Genomic DNA, 22,942 nt, shown 5'->3' with positions numbered 1-22,942 from the left:
TGTTCTCGGGGGAGCACCGGGCTGTCCTCGGGGGGGTCCCGGCCCTCCCCGCCGCGGTGCCCGGCAGCCTCCCACATCCCCCTGCATCCCTCCGCTCTTCCTAGCCGGGGCCCGGCTGGCGGCCCTGCCCTCCTTATCAGATAGAAATGTAATCCACTCTTACTTCAGCTCGCCTTTCTTTCCCCTAATTCCTTAAGTGGGGAAAAGCGTTCAACTCCCTCCCTCCCCCCCCCCCCCTCACCCCACCCCACTTCTTGCTGCCAGCAGCCTGTTATCAGCCTTCCAGCGCCAAGTTTAACAGCTCCAAAAACCCAAAGCGGCGGCGGGGAGGGATGTTACCGCCCCGGGAATGGGGGTGTTACCGCCTGGGGAAGGGGGGGGGGGGGGGGGGGGGGGGCGGAGCGGTGGCGGGCATGCCCCCCCCCCTCTCCCCCCCCCCCCCCAATCCATTCCCCCTCCCTTTTCCCGGAGCCGCCGCTTAAAGCCGCCCGCCCGGCCGGCCCCTCGCCTCGCCTCGCCTCTTCTCTCCCCGCCTCGCCCTCGCCGCGATGCCGCTGCGGGGCCGGAGCTCGGTGCCGGCGGCCGCCTCGTTGCTGCCGCCGCTGCTGCTGCTGCTGCTGCCGCCGCCGCTGCCCGCCTCCCCCGCTCCCGCCTGCCCGGAGCGCTGCGACCGGGCTCGCTGCCCGCCGCTGCCCGCCTCCTGCCCCGCCGGGGCCGTGCTGGACGGCTGCGGCTGCTGCCGGGTCTGCGGGGCGGAGGAAGGCGAACCCTGCGGCGGAGGAGGAGGAGGAGGAGGAGGAGGGGGCCCGCCGTGCGGTGAGGGGCTCCAATGCGTCGTGCCCCCCGGCAGCGGTGTGCCCGCCTCGGCTACCGTGCGGAAGCGGGCGGCCGGCGGGCGATGCCAGTGCTCCAGCACCGAGCCCGTCTGCGGTAGCGACGCCGTTACCTACGCCAGCCCCTGCCAGCTGCGGGCCGCCAGCCGCCGCGCCGAGCGCCTCCGCCAGCCCCCCCTCATCGCCATCCAGCGCGGGGCCTGCGGGCAGGGTAAGGGCAAATCCCACCCCGGGGTGCGGGGGGGGGGAACCGGGACCCCGCCGGCCCCATCCTCCCCGCCGAGGGGGAGGGAGGTCCTCCTTCAGGCATCGTCCCCGCTCAGGGAAGCGGTGGGGGGGGGGGGGGATCCCGGCCCGAGTGGTGGCTGGCATCACGAGGAGAGGACCAGAGAAAAGGGCTGGCCTCGGCTCGAGTTTGGTATTCCAGTTCAGGGAAGAAACTAGAGCAAGAATGCAGCGTTTTGGCTTCGTCTGCCAAGCGTCGGGGGCGGGGGGGGGCGCAAAGAGCTGCGTAGCCAGTTTTCAGCATCCCTTCCCTCCCCCCCTGCCACCCTGGGAGTGATGCCGGGCTCAAAACTGGGGAGAGCTGGCAGCAAAACTCTAAAAGCCAGGGTCAAAACTGGGGAGAGCTGGCAGCAAAATTGCAGAGGCCGGGGTCAAAACTGGGGAGAGCTGGCAGCAAAACTCTAAAAGCCAGGGTCAAAACTGGGGAGAGCTGGCAGCAAAACTCTAAAAGCCGGGGTCAAAACTGGGGAGAGCTGGCAGCAAAACTCTAAAAGCCGGGCTCAAAACTGGGGAGAGCTGGCAGCAAAACTCCAGAAGCCGGGGTCAAAACTGGGGAGAGCTGGCAGCAAAACTCTAAAAGCCGGGGTCGAAACTGGGGAGAGCTGGCAGCAAAACTCCAGAAGCCAGGACTGATGAGGACCCGAGTCCGACTGTGTGGCATCAACAAAGTTTGGAGAAATACTTGAGCACAGTCCCGCGCAGGTGTTTTGTCACAGAGAAATGCCCTGGGAAATAAAGCTAAGAATGTAGAAACTGTTAAAACCCGATGGCAGCAAATGAGTGCGGCGTGTCCGCGTCGGCAGAGCAGGCAGCTGGCTGCCTTTGCCTGTTTTAGCAGATGTGCTCTGATTATTAATAATAGATTTGCTAGCCAAGGGGGATGCTTCAAACTAAACGGAGTGTTAAGCTGACTTTAGGGGGTTTGGTTTGTTGATTCTTTTTTGTTTTGTTTTGCTTTTTTGTGGAGGATGGGAGTGGCTATCGAGAAGGAACGATATAACTGGTAGTACTTTTCCTTCAGCATTATTATTACCTAGTTGTTATTTTAGTTAAATCTGCTGTAACTGGAGTACTCCGAGCCTCAGGACTGGTTGTTTGTAAACCCTGCACAGACCCATCGCTGGGTTATGAACCCGTGGCTCTGCAGGTGGAGTTGTGGGACCGAAGAGCCGGGTTAAGTCTCGGAGCAGCGATGGGCGCAAGATGTGACAGCGCAAGGCAAAACCCCACTGGCAGATAAACAGGGGATGACCTTTACAAGATACAACCCCTCGTACAGGCTGGCTTAAACCTTGTCAGCCAAGGCTGCATATTCCTCCTAAGCCAGTCGGCACGTTTAGGGGGTAATATGTGAAAATTAGCATGAATTAAGCCTTTATTTCTGAAGTGGTAGTCACCTTTTAGTCAGTCAGTGCTGTTTCACTGAGAATTGCTTCTTTTGGTATAGGTTGTACCGTTGCACTTCTTTCTTTAGGAGCAGATCTTTTTTTAAAATTAGATTTAGCCATCATCTCTCCAGCAGAAGAACAGTCTGATGTATAGTGACTATATGTTCAGCTTGGGCAAAATACTGTTCCTGAATTACAAATCAAACTTACAACTTTGGTATCAATACAATCGATTTTTTGTACTGCTGTTTTTTCCCCTCAAAGCTGCGTTGTGCTCTGTGGAACACTGCTGGCATTTACAGACATCAGAGACAATTAAAGCTTTCACACCACAGTTTCCTGATGTCCGGTATAATATAATGCCTTGTGATTTTTATTCTCAATTCATGAAGCCAATATTGTTTTCTCAGTCTTTTCTGCTGAACCCTTGCAGAATTCAGGCAGTGTTTGAGCTGGAGAGTAATACGTGCCTCCGGTAGGTTGTACAGAAAACGCATAGGCTGCATGTAGACCTTGTGTAGGAAAACCACTGTGGGAGATACATCGTGTGTACATCCAGACAATCATTTTGCCCTGTTGCACCTCTGGTTGGAGAGATGCTTATTTTCTGTATCACTAGGGACAAAAGGAAACTGCTAGAGAAGCCGGCCATAGCACATGTTTATCCCTAGAACAGAGCAAACCTTACTGCAAGCAAAGCTTTTTTCATATGTAAAAGAACCTAAAATAAAAAGAAATGGAGAGTAGGCTGTAAAGGCTGTTCCCTGGGGGCAGACTGAACCGCTCTTTTGAAAAGCCATTGCCTAATAGTTGTTAATTTTTAATTTTATTTTGAGTTCATTTTCAGGAGTGCTTTCCCTACCTAGAGATGGAGTTAACTTTGGTAATATATTTTTACTCTTTCACAGTAACATAGCTACATAAATAATTTGGTGAATACAGTGCAGCGGCCCAGGGAAACGAGGGGATGCAGAGAAAGTGTTTGGAAAGCACTTTGCTGCTGCTGTTTTTGTTTCACATCACTTTAGAAGCTGGTCAAGTGCAATGTTGTGTATATTGCATCAAATCAGGTAAAGCGTCTGGTCTTTTTCAATTTTCATCTGCTACAGTCCACTCCTGGCACGGTTTTTGTGCTACAGTGATTCTCAGTGCGTCTGTTCACACAGCGGTTGTGTTTATGAGAGGGTGTGGGAGCGGCGGGGGGAGGTTGCTCCGGGTCTCTGTGCGTTCAGAGGGATGTTTTCCTATGCAAAATGGGAATCGCGAGCCTTAAAAAACCTCAAGAAAAATTTCACGAGCCTCGGAGCTTACTTTAGCCTGGGCCTTACACACCACGGAGGGGACGGGCGGTGGCACCGAGGTGCTGAGCAGGTCTCCTGCACCCTGGTGATGTGCTCTGGGGCGCAGGACCGGCCCGCAGCTCGCCCTGCAAGCCAGCCACGAGGGAAGGGCAAAGCAGACTCTGGCTGGAGAAACCCCGGGAGCAGCGAGGCGAGAGGGGAAAGCCTGGCTGGGGCTTTCACCTAGGAAACGCGTCGGTTCAACTATGCATTTCACTGTCCTAAAAGCCCAGAGGAGCGAGGAGGGGAAAGAAAACCGGTTTAAGTTGCGTGCTGAACATCCCAGACCTTCTTCCCTTGGTCAGCAGAAGGGATTCAAGAGCACCAGGAACATATTTGCAGAAGAAGAAAAGAAAACATCCTCCCAGCACGCTGAACCTCCTCACACAGAAGGTTGTGGTCTCGGTGAGCACCCGGTGTGGGAGCAGGGCTGAAGCGCGCCCGGCCTGGGCTCGCCTCGGTTAAAGCCAGGCGAGGAGGGTGACGGTGAGCAGGGTGACACGCTGTGCAATAGCCTTTCATTAGCTCAGTGTCCCTCTCCGGGGCTGCACACCCTTCCCAGCCCTTTCCAGCTGTCCCCTCCCGCGGTGTGGCCACAGGTAACCGGCCGTACCCTCCCCAGGGTAGATCTTCCCTCTGCCTCCGGGCAGATGGTGCAGCCCCGCTTTTCCTATCAAAACCGTTGGCGGATGAACGCTTGCAGCACCAGCAAGTCGTTTCCACGCCGGCCTGGGCAGGGCTGCTGAGCTGCAGCTTTCACAAAAGCCATCTCGATTTTCCGTGAAGGGCGAGAGAGACGCTTGCAGGCCTGAACACCCTCTGCCAAGCACGAGCCGGGGCAGCGCGGCGGCGGTTGGTACCGACGGAAAGGCAGAGGTGCAGAAACAAGGTGAACATCCTCTGAGCAGTAAACCATGGCTGCGTGAGGCCCACCCCCCACGCGGGAGCGAGGTCAGTGCAACGAGAAATGTTCTGGGTGCCGAGGTTCAGCGTGCTGGGGGGATGTTTTCTTTTTTTTTTCTTCTGCGAATGTTTCTGGTGCTCTTGAATCCCTTCTGCTGACCAAGGGAAGAAGGTTTGGGATGTTCAGCGCGCAACTTAAACCGGTCTTCTTTCCCCTCCTCACTTCGCCCAGCAAGTGCTGGCAGGTTTTTTAGGACAGTGTGCCCTTCTCCCCATGTTTTTCTCTTCACACTGTGAAATACAAACTAACCTGGATTCATCCTTTCACCTGAGTAAGAAAAAGTAAGTCCCTTGTCGCTGCTCTCCGTTCCTGGCTTTCCTCTGCCCCTTTTTGAACTAGATTTTTATGTTTTCATAGTTTTGTTAGACTTACTGTGTTTAGTGTGGCATCCCTGTAACCTTGGCAGTCCTCAGAGCGCTAGCATCTGTCACAGGCGGTTCACACTTCTCTCTCACAGGCATGCTCACACCATCGTGTCATATCTGGAGTCTGATGTGAGCTCTTCTGGTTTAGATTAAGCAGGTCACTACTACTTGCTTTAGGGGAAGGCAGAGTTTAGGGGTAACTCAGTTCCAGAAAGGTACGTATCACGATCAGACACAGGCTTTGCTATTTCTCTTCATCACATTATCATTTCAGAGTTCCAGCGATGGGGAGGAGGGGAAGGGAGAAAAAAATCTGTCACCCAAACCATTTCTTGCAGAGTGGCTGACTTCGTATTTTGAAATGCACTAGGCAAAACTGCATCCAAGTGACTGTAATTATCTGGCAGAAGGAAAGGACCTCCGTGGTCAGTAAACCATTTGTCATCGCGTCCTGTAAAAACAGCATAAGAATGAGATCCACGCAGCAAAGGATGGGAAGGAGCAGGAGATGGTCCTGCCTGAACTCCTTTGCCTATAGTATGGGCAGGGCGAAGGGGCTGGCAGTGCTGAGCGTGGATGGAGTGAATAATCAGGGCAGGAAGAGGAACTCAGCTGAGGAATCTGGAAAGGTCAGGAACTGAGCCAGATATTTATCAAGAGGAAGGTTGATATTGTTGTTATGAACTAGGCTTTCGGCTGTTTCCCAGAAGATAACAACAGGCACATGATGGTTGGTGTGCTGAAGAAATGTTGGGAGACCTTCGCAGGTTCCTTGGCACACTTTGAGTCTATTAAAAATGGCCTGGGAGGACCAGGTGTTCAGAAACTGGATGCACAAATGAGCGCTCCGGTTACATTAACTTTTTTAGCTGCCTTCACCTCACTCAGTTGCTGTGTTTGGGTGGTCTGAAAGTCATTATCTTCTGACTTTCCTCAGTCTCTTTTGCAGCAGCAGGAGAAGGGGAGGGAGGGAGGGATGGAAGAGGCAGCTGAAGGCAATGGAAATAAATAGCAACATATTTCCAGAAGAGGATCAATTCCCAAGTGTGGGATTAAAAAGCTTTTCCAAAGCCAAGTATTCAGCTCTGAGAGGAGGGAACTGTAAGAAGTGGTTTGTCTGAAGAAGCTCACCTTTTCCCCTCTCCGCATCTAGATTTCCTTCCCAGGGAGCCTGCAGTAATTCTGTGGTCTCTAGACTTCAAACAGTCAAGTCAGTAAATACAGATTTGGAACAAGGAAGGATTCAATCCTTTCATCTTCTGGCTTTGAAATTTAAAGGTACCTGTGGACTGGACAGGAATACTTAAAGCCATGAGTAAGCAGCAGGAGTCTTATTAAGTAGGCTTTGGATGTGATGGAGGCAGCATATCCTGAGCAGTTAAAGGAAAGTCTCTGCCATCCAAGAAATAGGAGAAGCTGGAAAATATTTTTCAAATGTGAATTTACGTGTGCTTGGAGTGAAAGAAAGCAACATTAGAAATAGAAACTAGGGTACTGTGGAACTTAACTTTTGTTGTAAATAAAGTCATTCCTCACTCCCATAAACTGCTGGGGCCTCTAGGATCCCTGACTGGACTTGGCAGTAAGTCCTGCAGTGTTTGTAACCAGGCCCAAGTGAATATCTAGTATTATTTTGGAGGCTGTGTTCAGGATGTAGGAAAAAAAAAAATAAAGACTATTTTGCCGTCTGGATACAGGTCGTTGTGGTTCCCAAATTGGTTTGCCTGCCTAAGAGAGAAGAATATAACTAAAAAATAAGTCTCAACTTCTCTATATCAAAGAGCTATAAAATAATGCGTTAATCTTATACTGACTGATGATGTTGACCTCGTATCTGTAGGTAACAAGAGACTTATAATATCTTACACATGTAAGACTGGACACAGATGACATTTTACTTTAAACTTTACTGAATTGAGATCACCTTGGCCACCGTATTTTAGTGACTGGAGATGAATTAGGTGGCCAGACAGAGTAGCTCTTGAATTTCTGGGTTAATATCAGATGGCCTGGTGCACCGATAAGGTGAAGCACGAGGCTGGAAGCCAGCTGGGTTGTGCAATTCCTCGCGAGTGCTCTGCCAGGAGCTTGTTTCTGGAGACAGAACCGTCCGCGTGCGTATGCACACACACCGCAAAAAAAAAAAAAAAAACAAACCAAAAAAAACCCCCAAAAACAAAACATACGTGTGTGTAACGTGTGAGTAGATCCGCTAGCCTCTGCTTTTATTGCACACTGACTCTGGAGGCTGGCACCAGGGCGGTGACTGGTCCTGTCCTTGTGAGCAGCGGCACAGTAACGGCACCAGTGCTGGGGCTGTGCCGAGTGTCACAGCATAGCTATGCTAGTGGCACCCCGTTACAATTTTCTGTGTTAATAGTTAAGCAAACCTTCTTCTTGTGTCTGTCATTTTTTCCCGTTAAATTCTGTGAGGGTTTCTCAGTCTTTCCATTTCCTTGCTCTTGTAAAGCTGCCTTTTTGGTGAGATGGGAGAGGCACAGTGAATAGATCCGGTATCTGGTTCCACAGGCTTGTTACCAGAAATATTGATGAGATGGAGCTCATCAAATTTAAAAAAAAAAACAAAAACAAACAAACAAAAAAACCCACACAAACAAACACGTCATGTTTCTGATAGCAATTGGATTTGTGCGTATTTTTCCTGACAAACAACTGACAGATAAAATAATGAATATTAAATCTAGTAACCGTGCATAGAAGCTACCCAGTGGTCTAAAATTTGAAATAGTTTGCATAGAGGAGCATTAGGGGGAACTCACAACGTTTTTCCAGAGGCCAGTGTGGTTTTGCCGTTCTACAGATAGTGAATCTAGGGCAGGGGAAGATAAAGAGCTTTGCTCAAGGTCAGCCAGTTACGCCAGTAGCAGAGCTGAGAGCAAACTGAGGTTTTATGAGTCCCTGCTCATTTTTCTGCCCCTTGCCAGCATTGCTGCTCCATTTTCCATTACTTTTCTTTTCCATTACTCTATTTCTTAAACTTGCAGACTGCAGTTTTGGCTTTGTTCTAGGAACAGCATCGATGATCTGTCAATCTGCATATCGAAGAAAGTAATTTTGGAGAAGGAAAGAAGTGGGTGGACCAAGCACTAATAAGGAAGAGAAAGCCAAACAGCTCTCTCCCCTCCCACTATCCCACCCCCAAAATAAACACACACACACACAAATTCCCCCCCCCCCCGCACCCCCCTCAAGAATCTCTTGCTTCAACATTTGTGATGGTAAAGGGATGATTCATCCTTTTTCCAGGGCAACATATGCATTGTTTGGTATGTCTGCCCATTCTGTATCAGATCTTAGACCTCCATTTATAAAGGTGAAGCTTGGCTAACCTTTGTTTTCTTTTGTATTCAGACAGTGAAAGTGGGCAAGCAGAAACCAGTTATTTATAAAATACAAAAAGTATTTAGACAATCCATAAGATAAAGCAGAATAGATGTGCAGATAAAAAAGCCACTATGTAAATAATTAATGTTGACAGGGGAGCAGTGAATATAATAATTAGAACTCTAAATATTGTAAAAATATGCATATTTGAGAGTGAAATAGAAACCTGCTCTTTTTTTAACCTTTCAGGAGAAACTACATGTGCAGTGGAGCAGGGTGCTGTGTGACAGTGGCTGTCTCGCTTGCGGCAGTGCCACCTCCTTTCTCTAATGCTTAAAATAGGGTGGCAGAAGTACCATCTGCATTAATCCAGATTCATTTCCCAAACATTCCTTGATTTCTGGTGTCCACATCAAAGCAAAGCTGGATGGTCTTAGAGTGATTCTTAAGACACATGTAGAAAACACTGCCAGAGGCTGAGGGATTTTTTTCAGTATGTAGATATTGTGACTTTTGTGATATAGTTATGCTGGATCTATGTGTTGTACAATTATGAAACCCCAGAGTAGGAGAGGGGTGTGTTTTATTACTGTTTTGAGGTTTCTTCTGCAGATTTGATCTTTCTGTGTATCATCTCTGTGTCACTGTAAGAAGAGTCCTGCCACAGCCAAGTGGTGAAATCAATGCCTTCTCCTGCTGCAGAGAAGCAGCATCTTAAGATTCTTTTTTTAGGCTTGCATTTTAAGATTCTTTTTTTAGGCTTGCATCTTAAGATTCTTTTTTTAGGCTTGCATCTTAAGATTCTTTTTTTAGGTTTCTCGTTAGACGAAAAAAATGTTTAAAAAGCATGAAAACAAGAACTTGTTTTTATTCCCTCGTGTCTTCATACCAGGGTTCATGGAAGTTGAAACTAAGCCTCTCTTAAGCAGGGATTTCTTCTAAAGATGCAGTGGGAAAGTTTCTCACATACTTAAAATGCAACCTTAATGGTTTTATAATGTTAAGAGGAATTTTCAAGAACAGACAGCTGTTGGTTACACATAGGATATAGGAATTACCACGTCGTTGTTACTTAATAGGCACTTTGAGTTGTTTTGCTGGTTCTCTGCCTGTGATGAGTGGAGCTGGGAGGGTAGAGCAGGGTGATGACCTGAGTTGGAAGGGACGTAAACTGAGCAGGGCTGGAAAAAGGAGAGGAGAAATTATTCCTGAATCATCTGTTGTATTTTCAGCAGAGAAGAGAATACCACGTCTGCTTTAACCTGTTGACTGAAATATTCTTTTCATCTGTCTGCAGGAAATCAGGCAGACTCTTTTCCATAACTACCTAACTGACTTACACTTCTTAATGTTTCCACTTCAGACAAGACTACCGTTTAATGATGTTTTCAAGCTCAGCATTCTTCGCCGGTGTCCTGAATTGCTCTTCATCCTTTTTTTTTTTTTTTTTTTTTTGTGTGTGTGTGTGTGTGTCTGAGCATCTGCCTGCACCCTGAGTTCCCTCCTCATCCCCGGACAAACCGATGCACCCGTGCAGGGCACTGCAAGCATGGGGAGCGCTGCTGGCATGGCCACCCGGAGCCGTGCGTCTTTGTCAGAGGGCTGCTGAGTTGCAATTAATTTGTCATCTCCGATGAGCCCAAACTCGGCATTGTATTAATATGGCAATGCTGCTCTGGGAACAGCATGTTCCTCCTCGCAGGGCTGCGTTCCTCCGGCCCGGGGCTCCAGCCTGGCTGTTTATGCACAAGTTGGGTTTCCTCCCACCTCACCGCTGGTGTTTACAGAAGGAATCGGAGTTTCCTGTTGTGTTAGATGGAGCTGTTGCTCCGCTCTGGATGCCTGCCCTCCCTGCTTACACCGAATCGCTTTTTAGCCTCATCAGTTCGGAAGTATATTGCTTTTGCTCACTACTACTATAATTGTGAGACTGAATTTTTGCAGGGGCAGCCAGTGCACTTGGCATGTAGAAGAATTTCTGGCATTTCTGAGAGTTTTTATATACATATTTTCTCCCTGTGAGGTTCTGCAAGGGTTGCTAAAGCCCGAGACTATTCATAGGACAGAATCACGGAATGGTTTGGGTTGGAAGGGACCTTAAAGATCATCCAGTGCCCCCCCCTGCCCCGGGCAGGGCCCCCTTCCCCCAGCCCAGGGGGCTCCCAGCCCCGTCCAACCTGGCCTTGAACCCTTCCAGGGAGGGGGCAGCCACAGCTGCTCTGGGCACCCTGGGCCAGCGCCTCACCCCCCGCACAGGGAACAATTTCTGCCTTAGAGCTCATCTAAATCTGCCCTCTGACAGTTTAAACCTGTCACCCCTCGTCCTGTCCCCACCCCCTGACCCAGAGCCCCTCCCCACCTCCCCTGTCCCCCCTTTAAGCCCTGGGAGGCCGCTCGAAGGGCTCCCCGGAGCCTTCTCTTCTCCAGGCTGAACCCCCCCCCAACTCACTGAGAGTTAAGATTCCCATGAGATAAGATAGAGGTTTTGCCCATTTTAAAGATAAATGTAAGACACCGTGGACTCAAATTACTTTTCACAAGTTGCATAGAGACTGAGTAATGTGGCTTAGACCAAGATGCACACATCCTGGGTGTTCTTCCTTCTGCACAATGTTCCAACCATTTGACATCTATTTAGCAATTCAGTAGTTGAGTTGCCACAGAAGACACGCTGTATCTGATCCATTTATTACTTATTCTGCCTTGTAGACAAGTGGTGGGAACAGTTCCTGTTTGGTTAAAATTTTAAGTTTTGTCTCTGAAGTTATAGGAACTTGCTACAAGAAAACTGTAGGCACATTGCCCAAGAACATTGCCCATTGGCCGTTTTCAGTGACAAGAAACTACTGAATTACATTAGGACTGGATGCCAGAGAGGTCTGTCTCGTACTAAGAAAGAAGGTGGACCAAAGAGGTTGGACCAAAGTTCTCGGAAGACTGTGCTTTACAATTTAATTATCTTGAAATGCGTTTTTGTTTTGTTTTCTTGTTTTATAAATGCAGAAATGCTCTGTATGTGTTGTTCTTTTTGTGTAACCTGGTCATTCACATGTTGCCAAGATCTGTTCTTACTTATTCATACACTTGCATTTTCAATAACTTGCCTTCTTAAACTCTGATCAGGGTAAGCATTAATCTGTGTCCAGTAGTCGGGAATAGGGTGCGTGCAGAGACCGAGCGATCCAGTGCATAGCAGCAGCCTCTGCACCACCAGCAGGAACATCCTGCTGCTTGGTGGGCTTTGCCTACTCTTTCACACCCTTTCCCATGAAATAATAAAGTCAGTTTTTGTTTTTGAGAATATAAATTAAAACGTGCAATTTATTCACCTTCAGTTTTGTACTCAGATGTGTGATGTTGTATGAGGCACCGTACACTGGTCTGAAAATCGTTTTGTGTTATCGTTAATTTGAGAGATGTTTTGTTCTACAAATTTTGTATAGATTCTCTTTTTTAGCTTGGCAGTGGTTTTTTTTTTGTTTTTTTTTGTTTTTTTTTTTTTGTTTGTTTAAAATCAGTGATTAAAATTAATGGTTTCAGGATTTTGGATTATTGGGGGAAACGCAAATTTCATAGCCTGTTACTTGCAAGATCTCTGGTGCCTGTGACAGAGTCCTTGTTAAAGACTGCCAAGAAAGAATTGATCATCTAAATATTATGATGATGAAAATGGACTTTATTTTCCCTTTGCAAGTTTGCATTCATGCCAAAAAAAAGATTTTACTTAAATCCTCACTTCAATCTTGCAGTCGTTCTTGCTGCAGGAAATATTTTAAGTGAATACCAGATTTGTGCAGTTTACTATTTGCTAGAGTAAAATGCTTGCAATCTCTCCATTATTTAGCACAATGAAAATATTTTTGCTTTTAGGGACATCATAGTAATACAGGTTTTCTTCTCAGAAATCTGTGAAGTGTCTTTAGTTTCTCCTTGGATTATACAGGGAAAAAATAACTGAGGTAATAGTGGCTTTATTAGCAAGGTGCTGTGGTTGAGACCTTTCAAAATACCCTCCACTAATCTGAAAGTTGTTCTTAAGCAAATTGTCTACAATACGTTCAATGTTGTTTCTTATTTTTTTAGTGTTTTCATTGCGTAATAGCCTTTTTTGGTGTATTACACAATTTATCCTTGAATAGGAAGTGGAATATTTAGGCTTGCAGTTTTATGTAATTTAAAAAAAAAAAAAAAAAAAAAGTGTGGCTGCAGATTCTCATACATCACTTTTTCCTTGTGTCTCTCCAGCGGAGCTTGCTGATACCACCATTTTCAGTGTGAGCTAAGCACATTTGCTGGAGTTTTTGTTTCCATAGTAGCGTCAGAGGTTTTAACGTTTCCCTATATGACATGAATGGGAGTTTGTACAAACACCAGTGGTTGGAGTTTTATTTGGGAAGGTGGAAGCTCTCCAAGCAAAACTTTACAGTCTTGTGGTTTGTGTCAGTAGTCGCCGGTTCTGCCAGCCCAGAGGTTTCATGAGGGCTTAAGCCCTTCTGGTTTCATTCTGCAGAGAAACCCAGACCGAAGCTGTTCTTTCAGACACTTAGTATGCATTTGCACCTGGGGTTGTGTATCTGAATATAACGTTAAGTAAGCAGTGAGTACGGGAGGAAGTAATCATCTATTTTCAGCAACCTGGGTAGTTTAAGACATTTAATTAACCCATAATCTACAGCAGGTTGCGGTAGCTTGGCTCGTAGTCTGTGTTACTGGGCAAGGGTTTCATAGATACGCTTCTGATCATGATGGAGTTAATGGGAAAAGATAGATTAACCAGAGATTCCTGGATCCAAACCCCAATTTCTTCCTGTGGCACCAGCCAGATGTTGGCAGGCCATGGGACCCCACCAGTTGATGGGTCTGATGAACGGGGTGGGGGTGAAACAGCCCTCCCAGCCTAGCGTGCCGCTGCTCGGGTGCAAGCACAAAGCAAACACAAAGGGTATTTTAATTCGGGTCCCCTGGAAGGACAGGGGTGCTGCACTTTTCCAGTGTAAAGCATCTTTAAGGAGGAACCTGGAGGTGGTACTCCACCCACCCTGCAATTTGCATCTGAACATCCTCTTTAACAGTTACAAAATGACAAATACTGATAGTCACAGCTGTCTTGGATGATTATGGTTTCATGGGAAATGGGGGTTTTTTGAGTCTTAATGGCAATGAAAGTTTCGTGCTGTTTTGAAAGAAATCATATGTTCCATTCGAAACTGAATCTGAGCTTTTTGACGTAGGGCATGGGGATATCTGGCGCGGTCACACCAAGTGGGGGTGGGAGGGACTTGCTGATGTTTCCTGGGGTGTATCTTTTTTTCCCCTTCCTGTATCTAAGATATAAAAGTCCCCTTGAATGAGATCATTGTGCTGGTTCTAACTTCAGGCAGTGGAAAGGAGATGCAGGAGTGTTGGGGATGCCTTAGCACGGGCTAGCTGCGCTGGATGCAGTCAGGCAGCGAGCTGAGCTGGTCCTGGTGGGTGAGAGCAGAAGCCCTTTCTTTGAAGGGAAACATGAAAACTGGACAGGGAAAAAGATCCACTTCTGACAGAGCTGTGCCTAAAGCTTTGTGTGAAGATCTGCTCTCATGAGAGGTGGACCTGGACTGAGAGAAGACCTTCCAGAACAGCACACACAGTTCTCACAACTGAAGGGGAGAGGTTACTCTAATGAGATTTCTATCTCCAAAGCATCTCTTCAGTTTAGTTCAAAATATTACCAAAAACGGCATGTATGAGTTGTAAGCATTAAAGCATCAATGACACTCTGAGTAATGACCTAATCGGAGCCTAGATCTTAATATGCTTTTTGGCTCATCTTTATGAAACCAAATTATTTCAGTTGTTTACAGCCCGGTGTGCTTTTTTCTGTGGCTTGGTATTCTGTCTTGCCTCCTAGCAGTTTGTTTACCGATATTAACCCTATTAATGCAGTTGGCAAAGATTTTCCTTCTCATTCAAGGGCTGACAGCCAGCACACCTTTGAAGTCCTTGAAGAATTAGTTGCCTTGGGAATTTTTCATGCTGTAACCTATTTATGTTTTTTTAAGTCAGTTTTTGATCATCAACTGAGTTCATAACAGTCTTCTTTATAATGTCATTAATAAAGGTTTCTTAACCATGCTCATGGGCATTCAGGGCATTGTGCAATAGTTCAATAAAAACATTACAAAACACAATAATCACAGCATATAAATAGTAAGAGAAACAGTCTGCAAAGATCTGAACATCAAAGCCTAAAGGTACTTAGGAACTAGACCTTTAGTCAAGCCCACCTGTCAATGATTTAAAAACAAAATAAAACAACCAAACAACAAAGCAAACAAACAAACCAAAAAAAAAACCAAACCCAAAACACAAAAAACCCCAAACCAAAACAAAAAGCTCCAACCCAAACATGAAACCAAAAAAATAATGAAAAGACTCTACTAAGAACAAAACTCCAGAAGGGTATGGTTTAAAGAAAAAGGCCAGAAAATTTAGGAAAATTTATTTTCATGAATTCAACACTGGTTATAGCAAAGAAGTAGTTTTGAACTGAGAAGACTGCATTTTTGTGACCAATTTAAGCATGGAATTAAAGACCTTGTGGGGTACCGGTTAGTGGGGACGGATGCTGTGATTAGATGTGTGTATGAGCATGCACAGGCAGTGGGAATTAAATAATCAAAACCATATCATCAGTCGAAATTTAAAGCTGTTGCTTTTTTGTTGCTTAATAGTCAAGTACAGGCCACTAAACCACTGCAGAGTCTCCAGCTCTTTGAACCTGAATCTTGGAGGATGTTGCATGATACCCATTCCGCTCATAAAACTGTATTTTCTACTAAGACCCTGAATTATCAGTACAGCTGGAAAATGCATGTGTAAAAGAGAAGAGGAAAGTACCTCCTGAGAAATTCCGAATTTCACCAGCTGTCTTCTGCAGTGGCTGGAAACTGCTGTATGGTGGTTGAGGAATGATCATCTATCTGCTCATATTAGGTTTGTATTATTGGCATTTTTATGGCGATTTAGGTTTTCACCTAGTAGCCTGTGCCTACTGGTGATTCAAATCTCCGATAAAATTTTCCATGCTCGTGGTTTCTGGTAGGAAAGATAAGTGCTCCTCTCAGATCCCACATGCATTGCTCAGGAATCCTGAAGAGCAATTAGCTATGGTGAGCATTAAGTATCTTTGTAATGGGCAAATGGTATGCATGCACAGGTGTCCAGTTTGATCTTGGTTTTTTTTTTCCTCCATGGTACTTTTCCTCAGTGATCAAAGACATTTTCAACATATTAATACATTTACTATAGCCTTCAGATTTTTTGTTGTCACGTGATGGTAAAGACTAGTTGCTAGAAATTTTTTTTGTTAGCATTCTTCAATGAATTTATCTGAATGGTACTTTGACTTCTGTTTGTTTGTTTTAAAAAGGTATGTTTTCCATTTAAATGGGCAGTAGTTCAAGAGCTGTTGCAAAACTCTGTTACACAATGCAAGAATTCCAAATACATAAGCAATAGACAGGCATGGCAAACTGTTGTAAGCTTTTTAGGTCAGTATGCCATGAATCAGTATTCATTATCTAACCTTTTCAGAGTATGAAATTTTGACCTTTTAACTGTGCAGCTTAGTTTGGGACTGCACAAGGAGGCAGATTATACACAAAATACTGTCACTTGTGAGATCTGGGCGTTTGTAGCTTCCGACTCAAAATGAAGGCAGCTCTCTGAGATGAAGTATTAGTAGTCTCACCATGTACAGCTTAGGCATCCTTTCTCTCCTTGAATAGCTAAATGCAAAAAAGATTGAAGTCATAAAAAAAGCAGTGTGTTTCCCGTGCAGTTCCCTCATCCATGGGAGCTTTCTTTTTCAAGGGCAGAATATGACCTTTGAATGTCTACAGCGTTGCAACCGAGGTGAAATCATTTTATAAACAGTGATCAAAAGCATATTGATGGCTACAGCAGTGCCCCGTGGTGTTTTAGCCCAACATCAGGTTAATCCAATCAGATAATCTGTCAAAGCTCCTATTTAATGTGAGTGAATGCTGCCAAAGGGCAGTTCTCATTCTTCTACTGGTTTTCCAGAACATTCCAAAACATTATAGTTGTCAACTTTACAGTGATGACATGGTTCATTTCATACCTAATATTTCTAATAAAGAGAACATAAATCCTTTCATAAATTGATGTTTGTCAATCAGCAAAGCCTTATGCCTTTCTGGCATAAAAGTCCCAGGACAACAGCTTATGCATAAATCAGATGCAGAATACTTCTGAGGAAAACAGCAGTAGGTGAGGACACAAGTTTCCTGATCAACATTCCTGCTTCATAGAGCAGATGAACATCACTGAAGTGTGGACTGAAACCTCGTAGCAGATGATGTGGTTACCATTGTGTCTGCTGTTCACGACTGATCACATTTAAAAGCCCTAGAGATGCTTCACAGGGTATAAATGGGAAAAAAATCCCATGTTCTTGAGTGATCAGATAGTGTTTGGGTTAAGCATCCACTCCTCTCATGAGGGCAGTGTATGCTAGTTGGCCTTAGTAAGTCACCTGAAACCCCTTATTCACCCCTCAATCAAACCAATATCTGCAATAAAAGCAGCAATGTTTTGTTCCCAAATCATTCCTCTGAATCTCCTGCCATGGGTTTTGCTGCCAGTATGTACTTAAAAATTTGCATAGTTTTACAGTCTGGTTTTCAGATAATAAAGGTCATTCGAGTTTTGGTATTGGGATGGTTTTATAGGACAGTCCTGTGTCTCCTTCTACAATTCTGCAAATAAATTGTCCTGTTACACCATCACAGGAGCTTACAGCATCCACAAGCTGCTTACTGCTTTAATCTCCGGATGGATTTAGAAGCCAAAGGGCAAGGATAGATGGGAGCAACACAGCACATTAATGCTCATCTGGAAGTCAACTGCAGATTTGGCTTGTGCCTTCATAATGCAAGATGGATGCATCAGATAAAATGGGAAAACTAATGAAAACAGTGCTTCTTGCCTCTAGGGAAATACAAAATAACTCTTCGGTGTGTTCTAAGTGCTTAGTTGCTCTGAATTAAAAAAAAAATGGTTTGCCCCCAAACTACTTGAGAAGGGGAAACTGCGTCAGAATTGTGAGGTTTTTCCAGAAATTTTTAGACAGCTGATGGCGCAGACAGGTTTTCTGATGGCTACAATAGGAGTTTGGTGTCCAGTGGCTTTTGAAAATCCCACTGACCTCTCCTGAATACTCAGTGACCGTGAGCTTTTGTGTTACAGCACTGCCCAGGAATGCAGAGCTTTGTGGTGCCATTGTTTTTGTGCGTGTATCTTATTTTATAGCATTGAGGGTGGTTCAGTAACTACGTGGGATCCGCTCCACTACGGAGCTGGTGGACCACAGGTGGTTGCAGCGGAGAGGATACCTCGAGCATGGTTGTGTAGAGCAGACGTAAGGTGCATCGACGTTGGGGTGCCGGGCGGAGGCTGGTGGTTCGAGCTGTGTGGGGACACCGGTGGGAGTGGCAGCACAAACCTCGTACCCGAGCTGAACGTTCACAGCAGCTGCTGTGGGCTTACACGGGGGTTAGGACCTTGTTGTCCTCAGCATTTTACAAGCGCGGCAGCGTGAGGCTCCAAAAATCACTAAGCAGGCGTATTTTTGGCGGAGGAACAGAGCCCCTTTGTTTAATCTGAGAAAACCATACAAGCTAAATAGAGCATCCAGAAAAGAAAAGAGGTGAGAGTGACAATGAAGGCATCCAAGTACCAGATGCCTGTCAGGAAGGGAAGAGCGGGGCAGTGCAGGCATGGACTAAACCCCGGGCTGCTCCATCCTGCAGCCAGAGGCAGTGGGGCGCGAGGAGCTGCTGCCCCGTGGCTTGAAACGAGGAGGCTTCATGGATCCCTTTGCCCTGGTGATAAAGCATCCTGCCTCTTCTGTGCAAAGAGGCCGAGGGGAAACCTGGGGGGCAAGGGTTATGCTGTAGCTGACTTTTAAGGAGCGGAAAGATATCCGCTTGGAGTATTTTTTTTTTAATTCAGGTGTTTTGCAATGACCCTTCTCCTGTCATTTGAAGGACTCATGACATGTTTTCCGTTTCTATTTCAGGCCAAGAACATCCTAATAGCCTGCGGCACAAATACAACTTTATTGCAGATGTGGTGGAGAAGATAGCTCCTGCTGTGGTTCACATTGAATTATTTCGCAAGTAAACAAGATGCCCAGTTTTGATTTTTGTATTCTTGAAAACAGCTGCCAGTGTGCCAGAAATATCGATTGATGCAATGTCATAGCAAAGAGGTTTCTGAGATGATAAATATTTGTCATGCTTAAGAATTAACAATAATTTAAGAGTTCTGGCAAAAAAAAAAAAAAAAAAAGCTGAACTAATACCTGTGCCTTATCTTGTTAATGATAGTAAGTAACAGCAGATATCCTAAAGGACTAAAAACCACCAAACTCTTTTTGACTGTCTGTTATTTGGATTGATTTTTGATCTAACAACTTTTTGCAGTGATAAATGTTTATCTCCCATGTCTTTTAGACTTCCTTATTCGAAGAGGGAGATTCCTGTTGCCAGCGGTTCAGGGTTCATTGTGTCAGAAGATGGACTGATAGTGACAAACGCCCACGTCGTCACCAACAAAAACCGGGTGAAGGTGGAGCTGAAGAATGGTGAAACATATGAAGCTAAAATTAAAGATGTTGATGAAAAAGCTGACATTGCACTAATTAAAATAGATTCTCAGGTGGGTTGTTAAAGCAAGATATATATTATTCCTCTTAATTTAGTATCCCCCTTTCCAAAAGCTATTGCTAATTTTCACGTTTGAAGGAAAGGCTAGTAGTTTAGTGGTCTGAGTTATAGAGAATATCTGAGCTAGGTGGATACACATTTTTAAAAGCCAAGTCTGTGGTTGGTAGTGGTTAATTTTATCGCCTCTCAGTGTAGTGCAAACACGTATGTAGCACTGGTGTATGCATCCTCAAAATGGAAAACAACATCATCATTTGCTGGCTGGTTTATACACACATTGGATAACATAACTGCCTCTGAGAAGAAAACAGGGTGTTTCCTTGTCATTGGTAGAGAGACGTACTGGTCTTTCTTGCGTGCACGTACTGAGGTCACAAATTGCTTTTAGAGAATGCATTTGTCCCTCTGAAGGGCTGTACCACACTGATGTAGATACTGAAATGGAATGTATCTTAGGAAGCATCTTGAACGTGCAAATTAAAGCCAGCTTGGAAAGATGCTCTTCCAGTGCAAATGGTTTTCCGAACAAATGGGAATGCAACTTCACATCCATAGTCTTCCTCCATATCAAACGTGCAGCTGTCAGCGTTATTCTGCCTCTTGCAACAGCAGAAAATCTGTCATGCAGTTCTGCACGTCAGCAGCATAACGCAAGTGGAATATTGTGTCGAAAGCCTGTGTAATGCAGATGCAATTAGATGCATGTGATTGCTTGGGGTGCTGCTCATATTGGTTTCCCTTGTTTGGACTGCTAGTTAATGACCTCCAAATTTAACGGGCAAGAACGTTTCATTTGAAACACATGACTCAAAAATGTGTCGATCTTGCAGTGTAGTTTTAGTTCAGACCTATTCCCCAGTGAGGTCAACAGTGTTTGTGCCAGAGTTCATGACTAAAGCAGACATCTTGGATGACCCAAGACATGAAGTGCTCCTGCTGCCTCCTTGCCACCTTTGTCAGTTAAAAGCTTTTTCTTTTTTCTTATTTAAAAGCCTCTTAACATCAACATGGCAGGAAACCATAACAATTCCAAGATTTTTTTTTTGCCATGTTTTTTCCTCTGTTTTTCTGAGGTAACCTATTCACACATTTATCAATTGCTTATTTTCTTATCTTTATATTAAAATAAACAAAAGCAGATCTGCAGTAACAAAGCAAAGCAAAAGATGCCCGGGATGAGAACTGGCAGCATTAGGCTGAATAGGACATGGGAGGGTGTGAAGGGAAGCTGGAAAAGTGATTTAAAATTGGAAGCACAGCATGGTGGGAAAGGTAGAACAGAAAACGGTGGTGAGAAGGAGAGGGCTTCAAGCAGTAGGAAGGTGAGCGTCGGAGAAGAGAGAAGCTGGTCGGTTGGGGAGGAGACATTGAACTGATCTGGTGTATTGTTCTGAGGACATAAGAAGAGACCAGACATAGAGTTTTGTGTTATTTGATATCCTAAAGAAATGTCTCCAAAATTTCCCTGGTAAGCTGCTTCCAGGAAGGGAGAACCTGGGAGATTGGAAGCAGCTTGGAAAAAAGAGAACACAGCCAGATAAGTTACCCATAGTGGAAACCACTGCTAAACAGGACTGGGACTGGTGATTCTAGTTATGACTTGCAAGATGGCAGACACTCTTCTTTTTTAAAAATTACAGCTGTGTAATTAAATGATAGTCATCTTCTTCTTCCTTCGGTTTAATTTTTGAACATAGTTGTGACCCTGTTTTGCAAATGACACATCAGCATTGCAACCGAATTCATTTATATATATTTGCAAATTCTTTAAGGCAGGAAGCTTTTTCTGTCTTAGAGCTATCTAGAGCCAAATCAGCTACTTTTTTCTTTTTGGGGGTGGAGAGGGAAAGGATTGATCCATTAATATTCAGTTGTCTGTGAGAAAAAGGGTTGGTTTTATTAAAACTTTGGGAAGTGTCTCAGTGCCTGAGGGCTAAGCCTCTTGCAGAAGGAGGTGAGCAGGCTCCTGCTGTCTTCCTCATGTAATGTCAGCTTAGCAAATCCATAGGGGTGGTAGGACATCAAATTTCACATCTCTGCTCTAAATTAGGTAGAATATGGATATAAACTTGGATCAGACATACCCTTGGTAAGTGTCCTATTGGTTGTACCACCTAGAACCTTGTGTGTTGTTCCCCCATGGGCCCTTGCATTTTGGGATAATTTTGAAGACTTGGGGAAAACTTATTATGTCACTTGTTTTTTTTTCTGGGATGGGAGACCAGTTTTCCAGCTAGCTCTAGTGACAGGGCACTGGGAAATCCCAATCCAAGATGAGGCCTGAGGCATCTCTGTTTACAGGGCAGACTGCACTGTGAGAATTAGAAAGACAAAATTTTAAGTGTTCACAGAAAGTTAAAATGGAAACACAGCTGAGAACTTGATTTTCGGACTGAACTTTCATGTCACATTTTTATATGTCTATTCAAGTTCAGTGTTTGAGCTTTCCTTTTTATACTGAAATGCCTTGCAATCATTCAGATTCATAAAAGGCTTTTTAAAATCACAGAGGTAGTAATTTGTTGAAGCTGAAGTGTGTTTGATGACTAAAGTCAATATGATGGTACAAATAACCCGTTAAAAATCTGGATAGAGCATAAAAACCGTCCCTAAGAATTTTTCTGAATAAATTCTTCATTTTGAATGAATTATTTGAAGGTGACATCAAAGATGCAGAAAATTTTTTTTCTTCTGTTTTTCTGTGGCATGTTAAGGCAGGATCTGGAGGGTGAAGAATGTATCTGTGGTAGGAACAGAGCTGGGCTTAAAGTATGAGTTTAGACTGTCATCTGATATTCTTAAAACTGTTAAGATTTTTGCAGCAGTGTGCATGCTGTTTTTCTTTAAGCTGTAAATATCTGGCCAAAGACTTTACTAGAACTAATTTGACTCTGCTGAGTGCAATAGGAAATGAAAGAGGGTGGTAAGATCTGGGCACCGGTAAAGATGAACCTCTCCCCTGATTAAATTCTTCTCCATGGAAAAACATATTGCAGTCAGTGAGGAACAGAAATCTTGGAGTAGTTCTTCTAATCCCAAAATACACTTAATTTTATCAGTCCGTGAAGGAGAGAAACTGTTTTTCTCGTGTCCACAGTGACACACAGCAGTTTGCTGAAGTGTTGAAAGTAGGAAGTAAGATTGGAGTCAGGTGTGGTAGACTTGAATGCCGTACAACTATCCTTGCAAATGCAAACAGCTTTGAGGAGACAGCAATACTAGAAAGAAATGGCACAGTTGCAAACAATTTGGATATGAACATGCAAAATTTATAAAACCTCCCTAGAAAAATTTGGACTTTGGCAGCACAGGCAGAGGCTGGTGAAACAATCCATCCTGTGTGCCACGTGTGATACTGCAGTGAGCCTGAAACCCAACAAAAGTATTGCACAACACTCCAAATGCTGGCAGAGCTTGAGAATGAAATTCATCTCAAGACAAAAAACTACCTTGTTAAATGAGAATGTGTGATACAGAGGCTGAAAACTGTGAACACCAGGAGGAATAATGAAAATTTTAGGGTGGTTTCATGGACGATGTTAAGGTTAATTGCAGGCGGAGTTATAAAAGAGCCCTATGCCCTCATAGCCAAAAGTAGTGGAAAGTGGAGGTGGCTTTTGCCCTTTCACCCCTGGAAATTCGATTCTGCCCACAGCAATGATCTCTGTGGCCGGTGCCCATGGTGGCAG

General features: G+C 45.0%; 1 protein-coding gene across 1 annotated transcript in view; it reads left to right on the top strand.

Annotated features, from left to right (window-relative positions):
• The first annotated feature begins 482 nt into the window (after positions 1-482).
• HTRA1 (HtrA serine peptidase 1) overlaps positions 483-22,942 on the top strand; it is a 35,198-nt gene continuing 12,738 nt past the window's right edge. Inside the window, exons 1-3 of the mRNA XM_032988757.2 lie at positions 483-1,044; positions 18,605-18,704; positions 19,041-19,245. Coding sequence (XP_032844648.2) covers positions 549-1,044; positions 18,605-18,704; positions 19,041-19,245 — 801 coding nt within the window. The 5' untranslated portion in view covers positions 483-548. The remainder of the gene's footprint in view (positions 1,045-18,604; positions 18,705-19,040; positions 19,246-22,942) is intronic.

The sequence above is a fragment of the Tyto alba genome, unplaced genomic scaffold (assembly GCF_018691265.1).
Source record: "Tyto alba isolate M040663 unplaced genomic scaffold, T.alba_DEE_v4.0 Super-Scaffold_1, whole genome shotgun sequence".
NCBI lineage: Eukaryota > Metazoa > Chordata > Aves > Strigiformes > Tytonidae > Tyto > Tyto alba.
This window is presented reverse-complemented; position numbering and strand designations above follow the sequence as displayed.